Genomic DNA, 21460 nt, shown 5'->3' with positions numbered 1-21460 from the left:
AAGTTTTTTTTTAACAAAAATATGAATCCATGTTTGGCCTGCCATTGTTAGAGAAATGTGCAATATAGATAACCCTCCCTTCCTCCCTTTCCACTTCAAAAGAATTATATATATATATATATATATATATTAAAAAAAACTTTATTCAAGTTTTATATAAAATGGATAGGCAAAGTAAAAACAAAACAAAAACTGGACTAGGAAAGCATGAAGCGCCCTACATCTAAAGTGCACAATTGCAAAAGAGCTACTATGAAATAGTGCTAGGTGAATGTATGGCTTGGAGGCTTGCAAACCATGGCTGCCCGCAAAGGATTCTGGGTGAATAGCTACTTCTGCTTCTAAGCTAGCAAACTGTTATTTCCTTCTGTACCAGTCAGCAACATTCCTTTGTGTTATGGGAATGATGGGTCAAAAGCACAATCACAGTGATCTCATGAGAACATCAGGTGTCTTATCTATGTAGCCTGGTACTGTATCTGGAGGCTCTAACGAGCTGACATTCCAGTGTTGCCCTATCGAGGGGCCATGTCGTAATAGCCCATCCATCCAATTAGTAAGTGCACCTGGGTGAAGGAGATGTGCTTATGTGTGCCAAAGAAATGCCAAGTAATGCCTTGCTTATCAACAACAATGTAGACTTATGCTATGGATTCTTATGATGAGAAGAACTGCTTTGCAGCAATGCCAAGTTTAGTTATGCTATAATTGTTCTTGTGCCCAGGGGTGGGGGTCCAGACTGCTCGAGGGGTTTTCTGTGCAGGGAGCTTTTGCAGTGTGGTCCACTTTTATTGGGATATGCCTAAATGTGCTGAAAATTATGCCAATAAATTAGTCTCCTTGTAAGCAAACCTGTGAGTCTGACTATTTTTGTCTCCTTGGCGACCCTGAAAGAACCTGAAAGCTCATGGCTGGAGCTAGAAGGATTAAAACAGTGAAGCAGGAAAGGAAGCCTGTGTCCAAAGCACGCTACCGCAAATGTGGGGAAAATGGAATGGGAGAGGAAGAGACAGCCCACACACAATGATGACGCAACAGAAAAACACCCTGTGACCAGGTCACAGAAACAACCCTAAGCATCCCTAGTACACAGGATTTAATTCGGGGAGAGTGGGCATGCTGCAGTGGAACCATTCCGGACCCACGTTTAAGGGGAAAAGACACAGTAAAATGACTTCGCACAAATGTGCTTTTTTGAGAGGAAAGCTGTGCGGTTGCTGTGGAGTGGTGAAAATGTTGTGTGTCATGTACAACCGTGATGTGTTCTTGCTCCACACTAAATCACCCCCGTAGGTTGGCTCCTGGATTTATGATCTTACATTGGCCTGTCCCTCCTAGCTTGTTAGTTCTTGTAAAAGTCCTTCTTTTGGACTATCTTTTTACCCTAGACAGTTGAACCTTGCTGTTTAGGCTATTTCACTGGAGCAAGCTTTCACTTTGATCTCAAAGAACTGTGTTCAGATCTCAGCATACTTCCCTCATCAAGTGCCTTGGTCTGGTCACTCTAACTTTAGTATCTGAAGTTGTGGCCATGCAACATTCTGTTTGGTAATAGAATGCTAGTGAAATCCTGGTAAAATCCCAGCATTTTAACAGTCTATAAATAAATTTTAATTTGGTGTTTTAAATTTGTAATTTTGCATTGTTGCTGTTTTTATCTGGTTGAGCTTTTAAATTGTATTTTATATTATGGTTTTATACTGTTGTTTTATACTTTGAATGTTTTTAATTTTTGTGAACCGCCCAGAGAGCTCCGGCTTTTGGGCGGTATAGAAATGTAATTAATAAATAAAATAATAAATAATAAAGTTCCAAGAGGATGATGGGGTGGAATATTTTAAAACCCTTTTATTAGTAGTCATGTTGCATAACACATGGAGCTGTGGCTAAATGTTTAGATGTGATCATTTCTGGTGTCCTTGATGGTGTATTGCATGGATGATAGATGTGGTGTCTGGGAGAGAATTCAGGCCCAGATACACAGCCAAACATAGCTTAGTGACATTAAAAAATATGAGTGCTTTTTTAGTGAACTCTAATGGTGATTAATATAACAGGAACTTGTTACATTGATCACAAAGACTAATTCACAAGAGTCCTGGGTTATTGGAGGATATTTATTTGCTGTAGTTCTAAGCCATTTTCTATATAAAAACAAAGTTGATGGCTAATAATTAAAATAGAACCATAAAAAATACAGTAGAGCTAGAATTCAAAAAGAACCGCAGCAGCAGGAGCAGCAAAGCTGAGTTCAGTTGGGATGCAGCACCCTAAAGAAGAGCTATACCGTTGACCTCTCCTGAAAAGAGTACAGAGGAGTGCCCAGCTCCACCTGAAGTAGAGATCAGCAAGATAAGAGATAAGAGAATATGAAGAAATCAAGAACCCCAGTTTGGGAGGGAGGTGTGGGTGAGGGGGAGACTAGGGAGGAGCTCAGGGTGGAGGTTGGAAATGGAACATTTTGAGCTGGTCTTTAGCCAGGTCCTGGCTGTAGAAAACAGCTGGGAGCTGTGGACATATAACTGTGAGCTTGTTGAGGCTTCCACCGCTGAAGCTGGCTACAAAAGCCCGGTTGGCTGGGGTGTTTGCGGAGGCGAGACAGTCTCAAGAAAGGGAGGAAATCCAAGAGCTGACTTAGGACACAGAGGAGGGATTATTCACAGGGATGTCTGGCTTTTTCCATTGTTGAGAGGAGGTGTTGCTGAGCATGCGCCCTGTGGTGTTATGCAAACTGGCTGATGGTGTCCAAACCTCTGTTTTGCAGAGGTACATTTCAAAGGGACTTTTCATTGGAGTTGGAGGGGGGGTGTTTTTTTGTGTGTGGGAGGGTTGCATTTGGGGAGTGTGTGTTAATTTTGGATCATAATTCTGGACAACTAATACTGGCAAAGGAGCAGTGTAATATTTTTAAATCTTCCCATGTAATTCTCGCAGAATGGAAGAACTGGTGAGGTGGAGACCTTACCACTGAGGTGCCTGCGTCCCTGTGGTGGCCCTATGTAGCCTAGCCCTACCTTTGCTACTTATTCTGAACCTTGGCTTCTTAGTGTGCCCTGTGTTCCTGCTCTCCGCCCAGTGAACACCATGTTGTGTACTTCAGCTCTCTCTCTCCCTCCCTCCCTCTCTGGTGCATGCCCAGCATTGAGCTTCTGGCCTCCTACGCTCCCTCGTGTGTGCTTCTTATTCTTCCATGCTACACTGGGTTCCTGCTGTCTGATATCAGTTTTCCCAGGCTCTACTTTTGCACGTTCTCCAAACAAATTACAGTCCTCATGACTGTCATCTAGATTCCTATTCTACCAGCTATCTCATTTGGCTTTGGTGTACCAGTTCTTTTTGGTGGCCTTCTGTACAGTTCCACACGTGGGAGTGCTCATGCACAAGCCACAGAATGCCAAGTAAACTTATGCAAAGCTCAGACTAGCAAGGAGGAAGTATTGGCCCTTTACCTTTGTCAGGAAATTTGCCATAGCTTCAGCATGACCAAGGCCAGGGGCTACCCCCTCCTCTCCTGTTCTGTTTTGTACCACTGGAGAGTGTAGCAGCAGGAAGTCTGGAGACCTTTTTTCAGTAGATTGATAAACTGCACTCATATCTTCCTTGTTTTTCCCCCTCAGAGATTTAGATAGCTACCAACTCTTCCAAATCAGGTCCCAAAAACTGTGGTTTGAAAAGTGGTGAGTCTGTAGATTTGTCATTACCCTAATTTACACCTATGATCAATGTCTTGCTAGCAGCTACTGGAAAGAGGCCTACGCAATAACTTCTTGCAATATTTGCAGGTATACAAATAATAAGCCATTTCGTTATACCCTATTTTTGCCATCAACATGCCATCTCTCTTGTAAAATTGAACTGGTGAAGACTTACCTTTCCAGCTCAGGGTTGCAAAGATCAAGTTGCACCATGGTCCCAGGCCTTGACAATTAGGTCTCATGCAGAAATCATAGAATAGTAGAGTTGGAAGGGGCCAATAAGGCCATCGAGTCCAACCCCTGCTCAATGCAGGAATCCACCCTAAAGTATACCTGACAGATGGCTGTCCAGCTGCCTCTTGAAGGCCTCTAGTGTGGGAGAGCCCACAACCTCCCTAGGTAACTGGTTCCATTGTTGTACTGCTCTAACAGTCAGGAAGTTTTTCCTGATGTCCAGCTGGAATTTGGTTTCCTTTAACTTGAGCCCGTTATTCCGTGTCCTGCACTCTGGGAGGATCGAGATGAGATCCTGGCCCTCCTCTGTGTGACAATCTTTCAAGTATTTGAAGAGTGCTATCATGTCTCCCTTCAATCTTCTCTTCTCCAGGCTAAACATGCCCAGTTGTTTCAGTCTCTCTTCATAGGGCTTTGTTTCCAGACCCCTGATCATCCTGGTTGCCCTCCTCTGAACTCTAGGGAAGACCACAAACCAAGGTTAAATAAACCATGGGTTAAAATAATTTGCAAAGCAGGTCAATGTACTTGTTAGAATGATATTTTTTGGTGAATATGTTTTAATATTTCATTTTGTGATGTTTTCCTAAATAAATACTAATTTAATGGTCAAACTACATGTTGCTTAAATGAATTTTAGTCTTGGCAGAAGCCCAATTCAAAGACAACAGTGCCTTTTCCAGTTATAGAAGGGTGGTATTTTTGCTAGGAAGCTGTTCGCCCATGAAATAAATCAGGGTAGATATTACTCCAGCACCACAAAGTGGCAGCACACAGCATTCAAAGGACAAAATGGGGGACTCACAAAGGGCATTTTTCATGGGTTTTTTTTTTTAACTTCACAGGTACGATTTAAAATTCTTTAAAAGCATTTTAACCATGATATTAAAAATAGGCATGGACATACAGATTGTACTATGCATTAGGGGTGTGCACAGACCCCCCGCTCCGCTTCACTTGCAGATCCGCCATTTTCCGGATCGGGCCGCTCCGCCCCGCCCCCGCTCCGCCCACTTCCGCTCCGCTCCGCCCGGAGCTCCGGATCCGGATCCGGAGCTCCGTTTCCCCCCCCCCCATAGGCTTGCATTGAAAGCTAAAAAATTATACAACTTTTTTTCTGTTCAAGTTAGAAACCTCATGTTTGGCACCATGACACCTCATGGGGATATACACACGCATGCCAAGTTTCAAAGCAATCCCATCATCCCCTGATTTTTGGCGAATTTTTGAAAATCGGGCACCCCACACACAACATCCCTGCGAGGTGGGCAGGGGAGGAGGGAGGGAAGGCAGGCAGGCATGCAGCTGGCATTTCTGGGGGCATAAGGAAGTGAGCCAAGGATAAGCCAGTAATGCATATAAAATGGAATAAATAAACAAATAAACAAAGGAGGGGTGGAATTAAAAGCAGCAGTGTTGCTCAATAAACAACAAGAAGAACTTTTTTTAAAAGGCTATATCTGTCTTTTACCAGCAATAGGGGGACGTGCCCGGGGGAGGGGGAAGTAGCTGCCAGTTCAAGACACTGACAGCCACAGCTCTGAGAAGAAGTAAAACGCTCACTTCGACTCATAACAGGCATTGCTCCACCACTGAAAAGTGACCATTCACTTCAACTCATGATAGGCATTGCTCCACCGTTTTACTCTCTTTGGAAGGCTCTAATGGCCTTCCAGTGCAGGAGAGAGTGGGGGCACGTCCACGATGAGATGCCCTAGGGGAGCTCATCCCCTTGCACCACATCGATTCAGTTGTTCACCAAGGTTAGGGTGGGGAGCAGTGCTGTGTTTCTATCTCTTATTCTTGGCTTAGTATATGATTTCAGGTTGTGTTTGTGCATTTGGTGGGGCTACTGTGTTAAAAAACACGGGGAAAAGCCCGTTCAGATGAAGAAAGAGAAGTTTCCCAGAATCCCAAGTTACCTGTTTTGCCTATGCCCTCCTCCAACTTTGGGATCATCATGACCGGGAGCTGACTCTGCCCCTCAGCCCTTTGAAAAAGGTATTTTTCCCGCCGATTTTTTAAAAACGTCTAGCCCGCGACCCGTACGATGCAGAAAGTTGAGAGTGGTCTCAAAATGACCCCCATCCACGACTCTCTGTGCACAAGAATTTCCAGAACGATAGCTTAACCCCCCCCCCAGTTATCCCCGATTCTTTCCCTCAATGCAATCCTATGGGCGAAAAGCCGAAAACGCAGTTTGAGCCGCGCGGTTGACCCGATTTTCACAAAAATATAGCCCGCGACCCGTACGATGCAGAAAGTTGAGAGTGGTCTCAAAATGACCCCCATCCACGACTCTCTGTGCACAAGAATTTCCAGAACGATAGCTTAAACCCCCCCCCCCAGTTATCCCCGATTCTTTCCCTCAATGCAATCCTATGGGCGAAAAGCCGAAAACGCAGTTTGAGCCGCGCGGTTGACCCGATTTTCACAAAAATATAGCCCGCGACCCAGACAACGCAGAAAGTTGAGAGTGGTCTCAAAATGACCCCCATCCACGACTCTGTGCACAAGAATTTCCAGAATGATAGCTTCAAAAACAACGTAGTTATGCGCGATTATTTGCCGCAATGCAATCCTATGGCGAAATGTTTTCAAGATGGCGACCGGAGCGCTCCGCCTGAACTCGGAGCTCCGAAAAATGGGCGCTTCTCTTCGCCTTGCTTCTAGGGGGTCCGCGGTCCGCTCCTACTCCGCCTCTGGGTAAGGCGGAGCAGGCCAATCCGCTACTGCTTCTACGCTCCTAATCGGAGCGGAGCACATCCCTACTATGCATGCTTCACCCTGTGGCACTCCAAAGGTTAATCGATATCTGCATGTCTTCCATCCAGAACCTATCTATGCTAAGGCTCATGGGCTGAAGGCAATGCTACCTTGAGAACCCAACTAGGCAGTTTCAATCTCCTTTTTGTGTACGTGTCTTTAAATGTAGCAAAAGGGAATTTCTTTCTTCTGGACACTTTGAGGTCTTCTGTTGCCTCAGGGAAGTCTTCTGCAGGAAGCTGGGGCCCTGCAGTTCTCCACAATGGCTTGACCTTGAAGGAGGGCTCTATGTTGTTTGTGTCCCAGAGGTACTCCGACAGGATCTGGTATTTGCACACAACATTTCACAGTTCCTTGCTGGGGGCGCACAAGACCTGGGCAAAGATCAGCCAGTCCACAGTTTACCTAGTTCATGCCAGTGTCTCCTGGGTGGCATGTGGTCAGTAGGTGACAATGACTCCAGTGTCCATGCGTCTTCTGCTGCAGGGCAACAAATACCACAGTTTACTGGGCCTCTATTCAGCTTAGAGGCCCCTTGGGGCAGGGGCCAGTAGGACATCGCAGAAGAGGCAGGATTATCATGCAATCCTCTCTTTCTTAATTGATTAACAGTTCCGCAAACATTTGCTACTGTGCAAAGCGTGTGAATCAAGTGGCTAATAATTTACAAAGGTCAGTCTGCCCTCTGCCTCTCCACAGAGGCCCTTGTGAGGTAAGCAAATAAATGCACCATTTTGAAAACAGCATAAATATAGATTTAGAGTGTTTTCAGTGGTGGCATAGCTCAGGGCTGTTTTGGTCCTACTAGTTTTGGATGTTGACAACTCTTATTACCACTCCCCTAGTTTTATTTGTTTAAATATATATATATTAATGTGAATTTGTGCACTATCTGTGCAGCCCTACTTGAAGTGATATAACGGAGCAGTGTCTGTAAAGAGAAAGTCTGGATCTTAGCATCTGGTATAAATTGGAATTCTTAACTGAAGCCATTAGATGACATATTTGCCCCGATCCCCACTTTCGGAGCACAAGACGAGATCATGGGACTTATCCTGTAAAGGGCCTGGTCTAAAGGAGAATAGGCCTAATTCAGTACTATACCCAACTCTACTTGACAATTGAAGGGTGCCAGAATATGAAATCACATACCTCCTCTACAGTCTAGTATTGCTGGGTGGACATGAAACAAGGAGTTCACTGCATACTCTTCAGAAGAATCAAGGAACAGAGTTGCCAACTTTTTCTTTCATTGGGGCTCCTGTGTCTTTAACTGCTATCTGACAAGGAGAATTGTACTAGATGATGCTTCTGTTGGCAAGGAGATGAAGTGAATTAAATTTCTGCCTGGCAGACTGCTGTTATAGACACAGAAACTCCAGAAGAAGGAGGAAGAGGAGGAGGAGGAGGAGGAGGGAACACTCCTATGGATTTTTAATAGCTCTATTGAATTGTACAATTCTGCTTCCCCTGGAATTGCTAAGGGAGTTGCCAGCAAAAATGGCCTTAAGAGCAATGGCTATATCAGGAAAAATGAGGGCCCTGTTGAAAGGAGGAGAGATGGAACTGGTCTACTTGAGCTTCATGGCATTTCTTTTGCTAGCTTTCTTTCTTGCTGGACACAAACAGCTCTGATAAGTCACACCACAGTCCCAGAGCTTCTTTCCCTCAGTAGATTTTTCTGTCCTTCTGAGTCTTATTGCCCATTATCTGGAGGGTAGAGAACTAACTCTTCCCTCTCTACCCTCCTGGAATTACCTTTCTTCCTCCCAGTTCCAGACAAATGAGGGCATTTTTGAAGGCATTGATAAAATAGCAAGTTAATGCCACATGCCTCTCTGTGATGATTGCCAAACGGCACTTCTGAAATGCAAGCAGAGCTGGAGAAATACTTATGGACCACAAGAATGCTAATCATTCTGGAAACAAGATTTAGCTCCAAGCCACCAAGGCAGAAAAATAACAGCCTGCTGGTTTTCAGCACTGCAGAAAAACAGCCCTGGATCTTCAGTGGTCTGGCCAGGTTGAATGGGTTGCCATTTTTCACATGGTGTGCGTGAAGACAGGGCCATTGGCCTCTGCTAAAGAAAAGTTCCTTTAAATATGCTTCTCCTGAAACAGTCTGCTAACATTCTGACAATGCAGGTCCTGTTCAGCCGAAACATTGCATGCATACTTTATAGGGCTATGTGATCCAGTTAGAGAGATCTTCATCAATTAGTCATATGAGTTTTAGTCAATCAATTAAATTTACAAAAATAAGACGTCTGAAGCTAGAAGCGTATTTTCTTTCTTTTTAGATGATGCACACTTGTGTCAGCAAAATGTCATTGTTACCAATCTTGCTCAGGACACATGTCTCTACAAACATCTGTATTAGGGATGTGCTCCGCTTCTAATCGGACTGGCGAATTAGAAGTGGAGCGGGTGCTTCGCCTCCCCTTAAGGCGGAGGCGAAGAGGATTGGGGGGCCGGCGGAGCGTGGTGAAGAGGATCAAGGTGAAGGCGGATCCTTCGCCTCGATCCGGAGCTCCGCCGGAAAGGTAAGTGGGGTTTACCGGGCCCTGCCGCTGTCACTGTCACCCATGCGTCGACAGCAGCAGGGCCCGGTAAACCCCCCTCCTCTCCCTTACCTGCTTCCGTCCGCGGTCCGTCGGCTTCTTCAATTGAGCCCGCGGTTCAACCAGGAAGTCTAGGCCGCACTTGCGGCCCAGACTTCCTGGTTGAACCGCGGGCTCAATTGAAGAAGCCGACGGACCGCGGACAGAGGCAGGTAAGGCCCCCCTCCCCCTTGGTCCCTTACTGGGCTCTGCCGCCGTCGCCGCACGGGCGGCGACAGCGGCAGGGCCCGGTAACCCCCCCGCCCTCCTCTCCCGGCCTTACCTGGCGCCACTCCCTTCCACTGCGGAGCTCCGATTCGGAGCCGGAGCTCCACGGCGAAGAGGAGCAGAGTATGGGCGGAGCGGCGCAGAGCGGGCCGATCCGAAATTTTCAGATCAGCTCGCGGGGCGGAGCGGGGGGTCCGTGCACACCCCTAATCTGTATACTACGTGCTTCTCTACACAAGGCTAAAATCCTGCATCCTTATTGGGGCTTCTGCTTCCAGATTCCTCATGGGATTTAAGATCAGCCGCTTCACACACGTTTTTTTTCTGGGGGTTTCTTTCTGGGCAAGTTCTATGTTTTATTATGCATCCACTAGGTGGCACTGTGGTATAGCTACGATAGTGAGATAAAATCTTTTATACGATTTTCCCTGCTGAGAATAAAGCCACTATAATGACCAGAAAGCACGGGAGGAGCCCTGGGGATTAATGACTTCATGTAAAGGACTTGCCAAAAACCTTGAGTGACTAATCATGAATGCACAATAAAAGCCTTGTGTGGAGAAGCCCTACTTCTCCCTATTAAGATATTAAATCAGGGATGGGGAACTTCCGGCCTGCGAACCAAATTTGGCTAGCTCATCTGGCCTTCAGGGCCTCACATGAGGCCTCACCCCCTCAGAAGGGAGAGGGGGCAGGAGAGCGGCTGATCTGCAGCTTAGTGGCTTTACTCCTCTATCACCGCCCCCGCACAAGCAAGACTTTTTTCACTGTTTTTGAAGCTACCTGCCATTGGTTTAAAAGAATAGAACATTCAAGTTCATTATTCCAAAGATCTTGGAGATGATGTCAATTTCCTCTGAATCTTTTAAGGTTCTAGTAAAGTTAAGTTACAGGTTTAGGTACATCTACTAAAAGATCCAAGTCCAATAACAAAGATGGAATTTCAGAAGTCGCACATGCATCAGACTAAAAAGCGGAGATAACAAATGTTTAAATTGAATAAAGTGCCAGCAGGCGCTCTGAGATACATCAAACTCAGCTTGTAATGCTTCAAACGTTTTAAAAGTGGCATCAGAGGAGATGTTGCTCCAAAGTGGTAACGACCCTGTTCAGATGACACACTGAGCAATGATGGTTAAATATTTTGAGCTAAACTTTATGGCTTAGAGTGTCGTGTGAACCATTCTTAACCATGATGGCTACATAATCATGGTTTAAACACGCTCACTAACCATTTGCTGCAAAAGAGTTAGCGGACTAACCATGGCTTAGCGTGTTGTTTGAACAGGGCCCAATATTATGGGAGGATGAATTTGCCCCTCCCCTACCAAAAAAAATATGGCAAGCTATTTTTGCTTCTTTTGAGGGAGTGTAACCCATGTCAGGAACTGGGGGGATGCTGAGAGTTGTTGAGAACTAGGTTGGGGAAAGCTGTCAAGTTCTTACCTGAACAGAGATTCCTGCTACAGTTATTACAACTAGAGAAAAGACACATGGGTGAAATTCCTTGGGTGCTCTCAGGAGCATAAGCCAGGATGCAAAGTCATGCGTAAACAACAGTATTGCTACTTTGATTATATGATTACCCCATGGGGATGAAAGCACCAGTGATGATAATTTATTAATGGGATTCAGGACCCATCAGGGTTTAGCCCCAGAGCCAGTTTTCTGTGCTTGGGTTCAGCTTTGGAATAGAGAAAGAGACAGTAATAAATATGAAAAGTGCCTCTGAGCATGTGCAGTGGACCCTCCCTCACTGTGGAGTAACCACAGACTGCCCCCTCTTTATGGTATTAGGGGGAAGGGCTTCATGGTAAGGTAGCTTAGCTTCCATTCTGTCTTGAGCTCTGCTGGTCTCTTGTAGAAATTGGGGATTTGCACATACCCAACCCGCTAAAGGGATAGAGAATTAGGCTGGTTTGTTCCAAGCAAATGAGGATGAAAGTTTTGGGGAAATTGAGAGCAAATGGCCAAGGGAGGGTCTGGAAAGAACATCGGTGTTGATTTCAAGTCTAGACAAAATACCCAATGTTATTAGAGGGATAATTAAATCCATCCCGTAGGGCAAAAAGGGACAGGGATTGATAAATGGCTCCTTCACTCTGAAGTGCTTCCTTTAGTTTATTATTTTATTCCCCACACTGTTTGTTACATTGTCTTTGAAGTTCAACTACTACTCTTGCTTTCTGGCCAGTCTTACCCTTTTCTCTTAAGCCAATATTGCTCTATTTTCTTCCTGGTATTTTGAGTGGAATTTAAACGTGGCTCTTAATATAAATGTTATTTGTGTCAGGCTGGCATAACAGGCCTAGTAATAAAGATTGACTTCTACTTCATAGCCAGCAGAGGGAGCACAACACTTTATAGTACAAACTTTGGGAAATTGTACCACACTTCTATGTGTGTACTGCAGATAATAGTTGACTAAATAATGGACAAAGCACGTCAGTATCACGGAGCTATTGCAGGTCCACACATTCATTTATTTCTCTCCCATTAGAGTCTCCTGTCAAACAGGTTTTTCTACTGTTTCCAAAACTTTCAAGCTTAACAGAACCTTTTATCTGCAACACACAATTACCTCTTCCCCCAATGATTCTTGGTGCCTCTTTTCCAGCTTTGATTTACAAACAGACATGGCCTGTGTAGGGGGATTCACTGTGAACAGTGGCTGGCACCCGAAGGGGGGCATCTCTTGCCACTGCTGGACCGTGAGCCAAGAGGCAATCAGGGTGCTTCCAAGTGAGGGTTTTACGATGCTGTCGCCCTGCCTGGAATTGTACAGGTGGAGGGGCTGATGCCGTTTCCCCCAAGTAACCCTCCCATATTTCCCCACTCCTTTTTCTGTGTTTTCCTAAAATGCAGAGGATTAAGGAAGGCAGAAAAACTGTCTGGGTGCTAGAGCTAGGAGCCCTCCATTTCAAAGCACCTGAAGTCTCGCTGATTGCACCACCCACTTTCCTTGATCAAACCCCAAAGGTAGTGGTGGCTTAATAATGCAGTGTGCATTTCTGTATAGCTTGCAACTGCTCACCCCTCACCCACCCATACGTTGCATCATATCTGCTCTTGGATGTTTTGTTCTGACTTTTATACTCTACCCTGTGCCTGTTTGGTGCATTCTCTTCCCCTCCTTATTGTTTTATTATGATTTTATTAGAATGTAAGCCTATGCGGCAGGGTCTTGCTATTTTATTGTTTTACTCTGTACAGCACCATGTACATGGATGGCGCTATATAAATAAATAATAATAATAATATGAGTTGTCATGGTAGGGGAATTGAGAGGCAAACTAGAATTTTGGAAGCAGGTATTGGGGCCAATTCTTTCTTTTCAACTTATTCATAAATGATCTAGAATTAAGAGAGAGCAGTGAAGTGGCCATGTTTGCCGACGACACCAAATTATTTAAGGTTATTAAAACACAAAGGGATTGTGAAGAGCTCCAAAGGGATCTCTCCACGCTGGGAGAGTGGGCCTCCAAATGGCAGATGTGGTTCAATGTAAACAAGTGTAAGGTGATGCACGTTGGGGCAAAAAAACCCAACTTCAAGTATAACCTAATGGGATCTGAGCTGGCTGTGACCAAACAAGAAAGAGTTCTTGGGATGGTGGTGGACAGCTTGATGACAATGTCCACCCAGTGTGCGGCTGCTGTAAAGAAGGCAAACTCCATGTTAGGCATTATAAGAAAAGGAATTGAGAATAAAACGGCCAGTTATCATACTGCCCTTATACAAATGTATGGTGTGAGCACACTTAGAATACTGTGTACAGTTCTGGTCACCACACCTAAAAAAGGATATTATAGAGCTGGAAAAAGTGCAGAAAAGGGCAACTAAAATGATTAAGGGGCTGGAGCACCTCCCCTATGAGGGAAGGTTACAACAACTGGGATCGTTTAGCTTGGAAAAAAGGAGACTGAGGGGAGACATGATAGAGGTGTACAAAATTATGCATGGTGTGGAGAATGTGGATAGGGAGACATTTCTCTCTCTCTTGCAAAGTACTAGAACAAGGGGACATCCCATGAAGCTGATTGGTGGGAGATCCAGGACAAATAAAAGGAAGAAGTAGTGAGGGCCACCAATTTGGATGGCTTTAAAAGGGGGTTGGATAAATTCCTGGAGGTGAAGGCTATCAATGGCTACTAGCCCTGATGGTTGTGTGCTACCTCCAGTATTCGAGGCAATAAGCCTGTGTGCACCAGTTGCTGGGGAACATGGGCGGGAGGGTGTTGTTGCACCATGTCCTGCTTGTTCATCCCTGGCGGATGGCTGGTCGGCCACTGTGTGAACAGAGTGCTGGACTAGATGGACCCTGGGTCTGATCCAGCATCAGGGCTCTTCTTATGTTCTTAGGTTTTAGAGAATGGCCATTTACTATCTCATGTGACATCTTAGCAACACTACAGTCATCTGGTTGTGACCCAATTATCCCTAGCAACGTGCTACCTAACTGTACCAAGGAGGAGCTTTGATGTGCCTTTACATTTTTGTGACGGGCCTATGCCACAGGCGGAGTATCCCTTCATGGGGAGAAATAGAAGTATGTGTCGCAACTCGAGCATCATCAGGAGCAAATTGTCCCTAGATACCTCTGGAGGAATTTTCTATCATCACAAACACACAGCTACAGAGCCAGGAATAGAATCCAGGCACCCTGATGACCAGCTCTGCCCACTAAATCAAGGTGCCTCAAAATTGCCAGTTTCTGAGGCTCCAGACTTGTTTATTTCATTCTATTTCGGAGACATACTGTACTGTAAGCTGACATTGGCCGGTGTTTAAACGATATTAGCAAGAGAAGTTTGTGCAGTATTTTAGAACCAAGTGGTTCTGCTCAGATGTTTCTTATTCCCAGTTTAGCCAAGGGCTCAAAATTCCCCAAGAAAGGAGCACTTGTCACCAAAAATAAACTGCAAGGCTGCAATACTTAAAACGATTCTTGGTAAATCCACCGAATGAGGGGATCTATTTACTAAATAGTTGCGGTTTTAAATTATTTTCAACCAACTATGTGATTATCTCCTCTGTGGCCTCGTTCACGCTAAAGGGGACCCATAAATTTCTTTGAATTTTACACCAGCAAAGAAATGATACACAATTATAATTTTAGCCATCAGAGGAATACATGTACCTGTAGGTCTGGACTGTGAAATTTTTATTTCATGTTGTCAAGAGAATCTGAAACTGGTCAAGGGGAGCCTTTGTAGGTTCAGTCCTAGTAAAAATGTTCCTACAGTGGTTACAAGCTGAGTTAAAATTCAAAATTTCAACTAAGACTATATGTAATTGAAAGTAGTGTTTTTCTGTGAGCTTCTGCAAAATGCAGAATCTCCACATATAGGCTTCTAATCTAATATCTCCATTTCTGAGTAACCTGAAACGGGGCCAATTGTGTTAAAAATGAGAAATACACTCTGCTCTATTCTTGATTTTATATAACACTGGTGTCCCAACTTGTTTGAGTCCACAACCCAATGGGCACATGCCAAAAGGACTAAGAGTACACTAGATAGGTACAGCTTTCTGAGGTTTAGTGTCTGTAGGTTTTCAGAAAAGGTGAAATGAAAATAGAAAAACTTGAACCAAAATGTGTCACCTATGCTTTCTGGGCATAATGGAAATACCAGGGCCAAAACCAATGAGCCATGGCTCTCAGGACAAATGCAGTGTAAGTTCTACAGGAAAGATAGGCATTCCTATGATTTCTGCATGCCATGTTTGTGATTGAAAAAAATATTTTTTTTGTAAAAAGACTGTACTTGTGGTCCTCTGCCTCCCACTGCCTTCTATCACTATACTGCACCAACCCTGCCTAACCATCCCAAACAGACTGTCTCCTGCATTCTCTACTAGACCACAGAGAGAGGATACGGGTCTCTAGGCACTCCCAGATCCATTTCTGTCTGCATCAGGCCTTGCAAATCTTAAGAACACCCCCCCTTTTCTGTGTCCTACACCTCCCATACAAACATAAACAAGAGCTCTACCGGACCAGATCAAAGGCCTACCTTGTCCAGCATCCTACTTCCCACAATGGCCAACCAGATGCCCCGATGAGAAGCCCAAAAGCCGCACATGAAGACAATAGCCGTCTCCCTGTTTCTTGAGCTCTTCAACCCCTGTCACACTCTGCCTCCTTTCCAGGTCCTTGCAGGGAAACACATTCTGCAGCCATCCAAATACCGAAAGCAGGATTAAATGTGCAACTTAAATTAAAGTATGTGAGTTTACATAAATGATTTATTTGGCTTGAATAAGGAGGAATGTGTTAGAGGAAAATGAAACACCCAACTCTGGAATATAAATCCGTTGTAGTTCCGTCTGCAAATGGGAGCTTTACCCACAGACATGTTGGCACTTCCTCTGCATTGGCTCCATTTTTCTCATAGCTCTTCTCCTTCCTTTGTGTTTTTCAGGTGGCTTACGGCACTACAGAGAACAGTCCTGTCACTTTCATGGGGTTCCCTCAAGACAACATTACTCAGAAAACAGAGACTGTTGGATGTATCTTCCCTCACACAGAGGTGACTGACTCCATTGCCACATTTCCTGTTGTCACACCTTCACGGTCTTCAGTTGCCTCCCCACCACTACACACTTCCTTGCCACTGATCTCTTTCATCCCACCCACCCCCAACACATCATAATCACTGGCTCAGCCCCATACTTAAAGTGTCTCTTCCTTCTCTGTTAGGCAAAAATTGAGGATCCCAACACAGGGGAAGTCCTCCCAATCAACAACCCAGGAGAACTTCAGGTTCGAGGCTACTGTGTCATGCTGGGATACTGGGGAGATCCCAACAAAACCAATGAAGTGCTGAATGATGAGAAATGGTACAAGACTGGGTAAGTAGTGGGAGAAGCAATAATAATAATAATAATAATAATAATAATAATAATAATAATAATTCTTACTCACCTCTCCATTTTGATCGAGGCGGGGAACAACAGTAAGTATAAAATACATAAAATACTGATTAAAAACGTAGTATACATTGTTAAAACATCCTAAAAAAACCTAAAAGCATACTAAAAGCATCCTAAAATTCCACTGGATAGGCCTGCCGGGGCTCGTTGGGCTCGTTTTGAGGAAAAAATGTAGTAACTAGATTTGAGTGGGTAGCATGTTGAACGGAGAACTGGGCTGGAATTCCATCAAAGCCATATGTTCAGTAGGTGTCACTGAGCAAGTCAGTGTCTCTTCACTTCAGCCCCTGTTTGGAAAAAAGAGGACAAAGATTACCTATCACATATAATGTGTAGAGAGATGAATAGGGTTGAGTCGTCATGTCACCAGATGAGAAATGGCAGGACAGTGGCATGTCCACCCTTGGCTGAAACCTTATGTTACTCTCACTCAGTGACAGAGTTGAAGCTTGTGGGCAAGGGCAGTCATATAGGTCTTTCCCACCAACATCCCTCTTGGTGGGATGGGAATCCATTGGAAAAGGCCTATATTATAGTCCTTGTCCATGTGGTTGAATTATCCACTCATGTGTTGCTGCCACATGGAATAAGGAGATGGAGCTACCTTTACAATGTGGGTTCAGCCTAATTTTGGGACAGAAACAGCTTTGATTGCCTTAGTAGACAATGTATGCCAGGAACTAGATGTGGGGACTGTGCCCCTGTTGGCTTTTCTGGACCTCTCAATGGCATTCAGTACCATCAACCAAGGTACCTTACTGGATGTTTAACTGGCACAAGACCTTTCATGTAGTTCCAGTCTGTTCTAGCTAAATGGTCTCAGCAGATGTTGGTGGAGGGTTATTGTCCCCTTGTCCTTTCTCTTATGGAGTGCATCAGGGCTCTATTTTATCTCCTATGCTCTTTAATATCATGAAGCTTCTGGGAGTGACATCCAGGACTTTGAGGTTGGACTTTGAGGTTTCTCCACCATTTCTTCTGTCCTTTGTCTTAACAGAGAAAAATTGTTAAGGACAAGAAGGCAACATAGCTGTGCAAAGCCTTTTGAGTGCTAGTGCTAGGAGCCTTTGGCTTGGAAACACCTGGTGGCCTGGCAGGATCAGGAAGGGATGACTGTGTGATGTCGTTCCAGGGACATTGCTGTTCTTGACGAGCATGGCTACTGCAAGATTGTTGGTCGCTGCAAGGACATGATCATCCGAGGCGGGGAAAACATATACCCAGCGGAGCTTGAACAATTTCTGCACACCCACCCTAAGATTCATGAAGTGCAGGTGAGGAAAATGGTGAAATGGAGTTTGGGGAGCCATCATATTCTGCAGCTTGAGTAAATTCTTATGCCGATAAGATTTAAGGTGTCTCGGCCCGTGGTAGCCATCCTTTGGCTCCTGTGCCCTTCAGGGAGACATGGGTGCCTGATGAATGCCAAAAAAATAAAAATCCATTTGTTCCTTCTCTCCTGCTTAGGTAGTTGGTGTGAAAGATGAGCGATTGGGAGAGGAGATCTGTGCCTCCATCAGAGTGAAAGCTGGAGAGGAGTGCACAGCAGAGGAACTCAAGGCATTTTGCAAAGGAAAGGTAAGAGTCTTCAGATAGATGGATGGACAGATGGGTGGATGGATGTGTCCTGCCTTTTCCAAATGGTTTCAGTAGCTGTGGTTCTATAGAGGTCAGGGTATCAACACTGGAATCCATCACACCTACTTTTTTTTCCAGGTACGATCTATGGTTTCCACCTTCCTTTCATTAGTGCATCAAGTGCTGGTCCCTTTCACATGCCTTCATGGTATAACCATTGTATCGGAAAAATCTTTTTCACTTGTTCGTTCTTCTGCTATTGTGCCCACCCCACCTCGTCCCCTTCTCTCTGACAGGGTCAACGTCATGTGAGGGTCACAGAGCAAAATGGTAAACAAGGCAGGACAAAAGTGTGTTAAAACGCTAGTGTGATGGAGCTCACTATGGCATTACTTGAGTTTCTGGCTTTTTATCAGATTTTGTTTTGTACTCTGGGTGTGAGAGGTGCTTGCTTTGGGCCTTGCTCTTAATAACACTAGAACTACAACTAGCATGTCATATAGGAGACTTTACCAATCCTAGCTATTGACCTGTAGGCACCTTGATAGTAATGCAGTGATAACTGGAAGCCAGTGTGGATTTGTCAAGAACAAGTCCTACCAGACTATTCTGAACTCAATTCATTTTCCATTTTCCAATTGGGTACCTTCCTTAGTAGATTATGGAAATGCTGTGGACATAATATATCATTCAGCAAGGCATTTGATAAAGTGTCTTATAATATTCTGATTAACAAGCTAGTTATGTGTTGGCTGAATGGCACTACTAGTAGGTGGATCCACAACTGGCTGAGAATTGTACAAAAAGAGTGCTCGTTGGTGGTTCCTCATCAAACTGAAGGGAGGTATCAAGCGGATGCTGCAGGGGTTGGTTCTGGGACCTGCACTCTTCAACCTTTGTATTAATAACTTGGAGGAAGAGGTACAAGGAATGCTTATCAAACTTGCAGATGACAAAAGTTGGTGGGATACCTAATACCTTAGAAGACTGAAGCAAAAATTGAAAATGATCATGATAGGTTAGAAAACAGGGCAGAAAATAACAGAATAAAATTTAACAGAGACAAGTGCAAATTCCTCATTTAGGAAAAAGAAATCAAATGCACCGGTATACGATGGGAGATACCTGGCTAGGCAATAGTATGTGGGAAAAGGATCTTGGAGTTGTAGTTGATCACAAGCTGAATATGAGTCAGCAGTATGATATGGCTGTAAAAAAACCAAATTCATTTTTAGATTGCATCAATAATATAGTTTCTAAATTATGGGAAATAATAGTTCTACTCTGTGCTGGTCAGACCTCACTTTGAATACTGTGCCCAGTTCTGGACACCACACTTTAAGAAGGATTCAGATAAATTGGATGAAGTTCAGAGGAGGGCAACGAAGATGACCAGGGAACTAAAAACTAAGTCCTACAAGGAAAGATTGAAGGAACTAGGTATGTTTAGCCTTGGGAAGAGCAGACTAACTGGGGATATGAGAGCCTTTTTCAAGTAATTAATGGGTTGGCACACAGAAGAGGGACGCAACCCGTTCTCTATCATCCAAGACTATTGGATATGAAATAATAGGCTTGTTACAAGAAGACAGAAGTCAGTTGAACATAAGGAAAAACATCCTAGGTCAGAGCAGTCAGACAATGGAACCAACTACCTAGGGAGGTGGTGGGCACTCCCTCACTGGAGGTATTCAAAGAAAGACTGGACAGCCAGCTGTTAGGGATGCTTTAAACCAAATTCCTGCACAGAGCAGGGTTTTGGACTTAATGATTTAAATGGCCTTTTCCAGCTCTGTGATTCTATTACGTTTCTCTTGCAGATTGCTCACTTCAAGATCCCTCGATACATAGTGTTTGTGAAGGATTTTCCACTCACTGTCTCAGGCAAGGTGAGTGACAGTGCAAAGACTCCCATTTCTTTCTTTGTTTAGCATCATCGCTGTGTGTGGCACTTTGCAGCCGGGGTGGGCACGGCACGACCTATAAGCCCCATGCAGCCCACTACAGCCATTTGTGCACCTCCTACCTGATCTTTGTCACTGCTGCTCCTGAGATCTTAATGATTTTGCCAGGAAACAGACATGCACCTTGTTCCCCAGAGGAAAAGGGCTCCTGACAGCATATCGAACAACTTTGGGTATGCCTTATTTCATAGCAGAATCAGGCTCCTGCCTGCCTGCTAAACAGTTGTTTAGTGGGCTTTGAGGAGCCCAATTCTGCTGGAAAACAAGGTGTGCACACACCGTGTTTCCCACCAAAATTGCTGGAATTGACATGACCCCTTGCAGTGGTGGCAGTAGCCCCTGCAGGGTTCCCAGGTGGTTGATGCAGCCCCTCTGACCAGTGGAGGCGATGTATCTGCTCCCAAGTTTCAGTCAAAATGCTAAAGGAGCTATCCAAGATGAATAGCTCTTTTAGAGTCCTGACTGGCTCTGACTGAAACCCAGAGTGGATTCACTGCCCCACTGACGTCAAAACCACCAGCCTCCACTGCCCTAACCCTCCGGAGTTGCCCATCCCTGCTTTTGAGAGTACAAGAGGCTAGCAGCGTCTCAAAGCAGGTTCTAGAATACTAGACAAAACAGCAGGCAGCCACCATTTTACACCCACCCACGAATGCAATGCCCAACATGATCTCAGGGCTTGCATTATGGGGGATTTTAAATGACTGGGGCAGCCTAAGGAAGCTGTGTTGGGAGGAGAGGAGAGGGTTGGGAACTGGTTGGTGTTATGGCGGTGGCGGCAGCCCAATTGGTGTCTGTGTGTCTTTTGCTTGCCTGCCTCAGGCGGTATCTTGGCTTAGGCTGTATATTGTTAGTTGATAAGGAGAGCATACGAGGAGAGGTGGGATTGGAAGGAAAGATGAGAAGTTTGGTCTTTGAAGTTCAATCCTTAATTATATACCTGTATATAAACACAAAAGTAATCTCTTTCTTCTTCTCCCCTTCATATTCCAAATTTAGATCCAGAAATATAAACTGAAGGAGCGGATGGAGATGCATCTTCAGCTCTGAACAGGGTGGGGTAACCCAAGAGAACCAACGTGAACGTGCCTTCTTCGTAATTCAGCTCTTAGCAGTTAGGGAGCTTGCTGTCCCCAGCCTGTCTTAAGATGCACCAGGCTGCTTGTAGCCAAGTCCAGTCTGCTTAAAATAATGCTCCTTCCACGCCTTTTTTAAAAAATAATAATAATGAAAAACAACCCTGTTTCTTTATTAGATATTGTGTCTTGCGTAAAGAAATCCATGGCAAACATGCTAGGACACATTTTGTTATTAAATCAAATGGGGTATCTGTCTCTGAGAATAGTATCCAGAATCATGATCTCCTCCATCCAGTAAAGATGACCATAAGAACATTTTCATTGCTCCTGATGACATTGCAGTAAATCGAGCAGGGGTTAGAATCCTGCCTATCACTTTG

At 44.6% G+C, this 21460-nt stretch overlaps 1 protein-coding gene across 1 annotated transcript in view; it reads left to right on the top strand.

The window, feature by feature from the left end:
• The window catches only part of ACSF2 (acyl-CoA synthetase family member 2), a 67571-nt gene extending 46111 nt beyond the window's left edge, over window positions 1-21460 (top strand). Inside the window, exons 11-16 of the mRNA XM_063120236.1 lie at window positions 15949-16056; window positions 16227-16378; window positions 17592-17733; window positions 17927-18037; window positions 19858-19926; window positions 21001-21460. Of these exons, the coding sequence (XP_062976306.1) occupies window positions 15949-16056; window positions 16227-16378; window positions 17592-17733; window positions 17927-18037; window positions 19858-19926; window positions 21001-21051 (633 nt within the window). The 3' untranslated portion in view covers window positions 21052-21460. The remainder of the gene's footprint in view (window positions 1-15948; window positions 16057-16226; window positions 16379-17591; window positions 17734-17926; window positions 18038-19857; window positions 19927-21000) is intronic.

Source organism: Elgaria multicarinata, chromosome 3 (genome assembly GCF_023053635.1).
Source record: "Elgaria multicarinata webbii isolate HBS135686 ecotype San Diego chromosome 3, rElgMul1.1.pri, whole genome shotgun sequence".
Lineage (NCBI taxonomy): Eukaryota > Metazoa > Chordata > Lepidosauria > Squamata > Anguidae > Elgaria > Elgaria multicarinata.
This window is presented reverse-complemented; position numbering and strand designations above follow the sequence as displayed.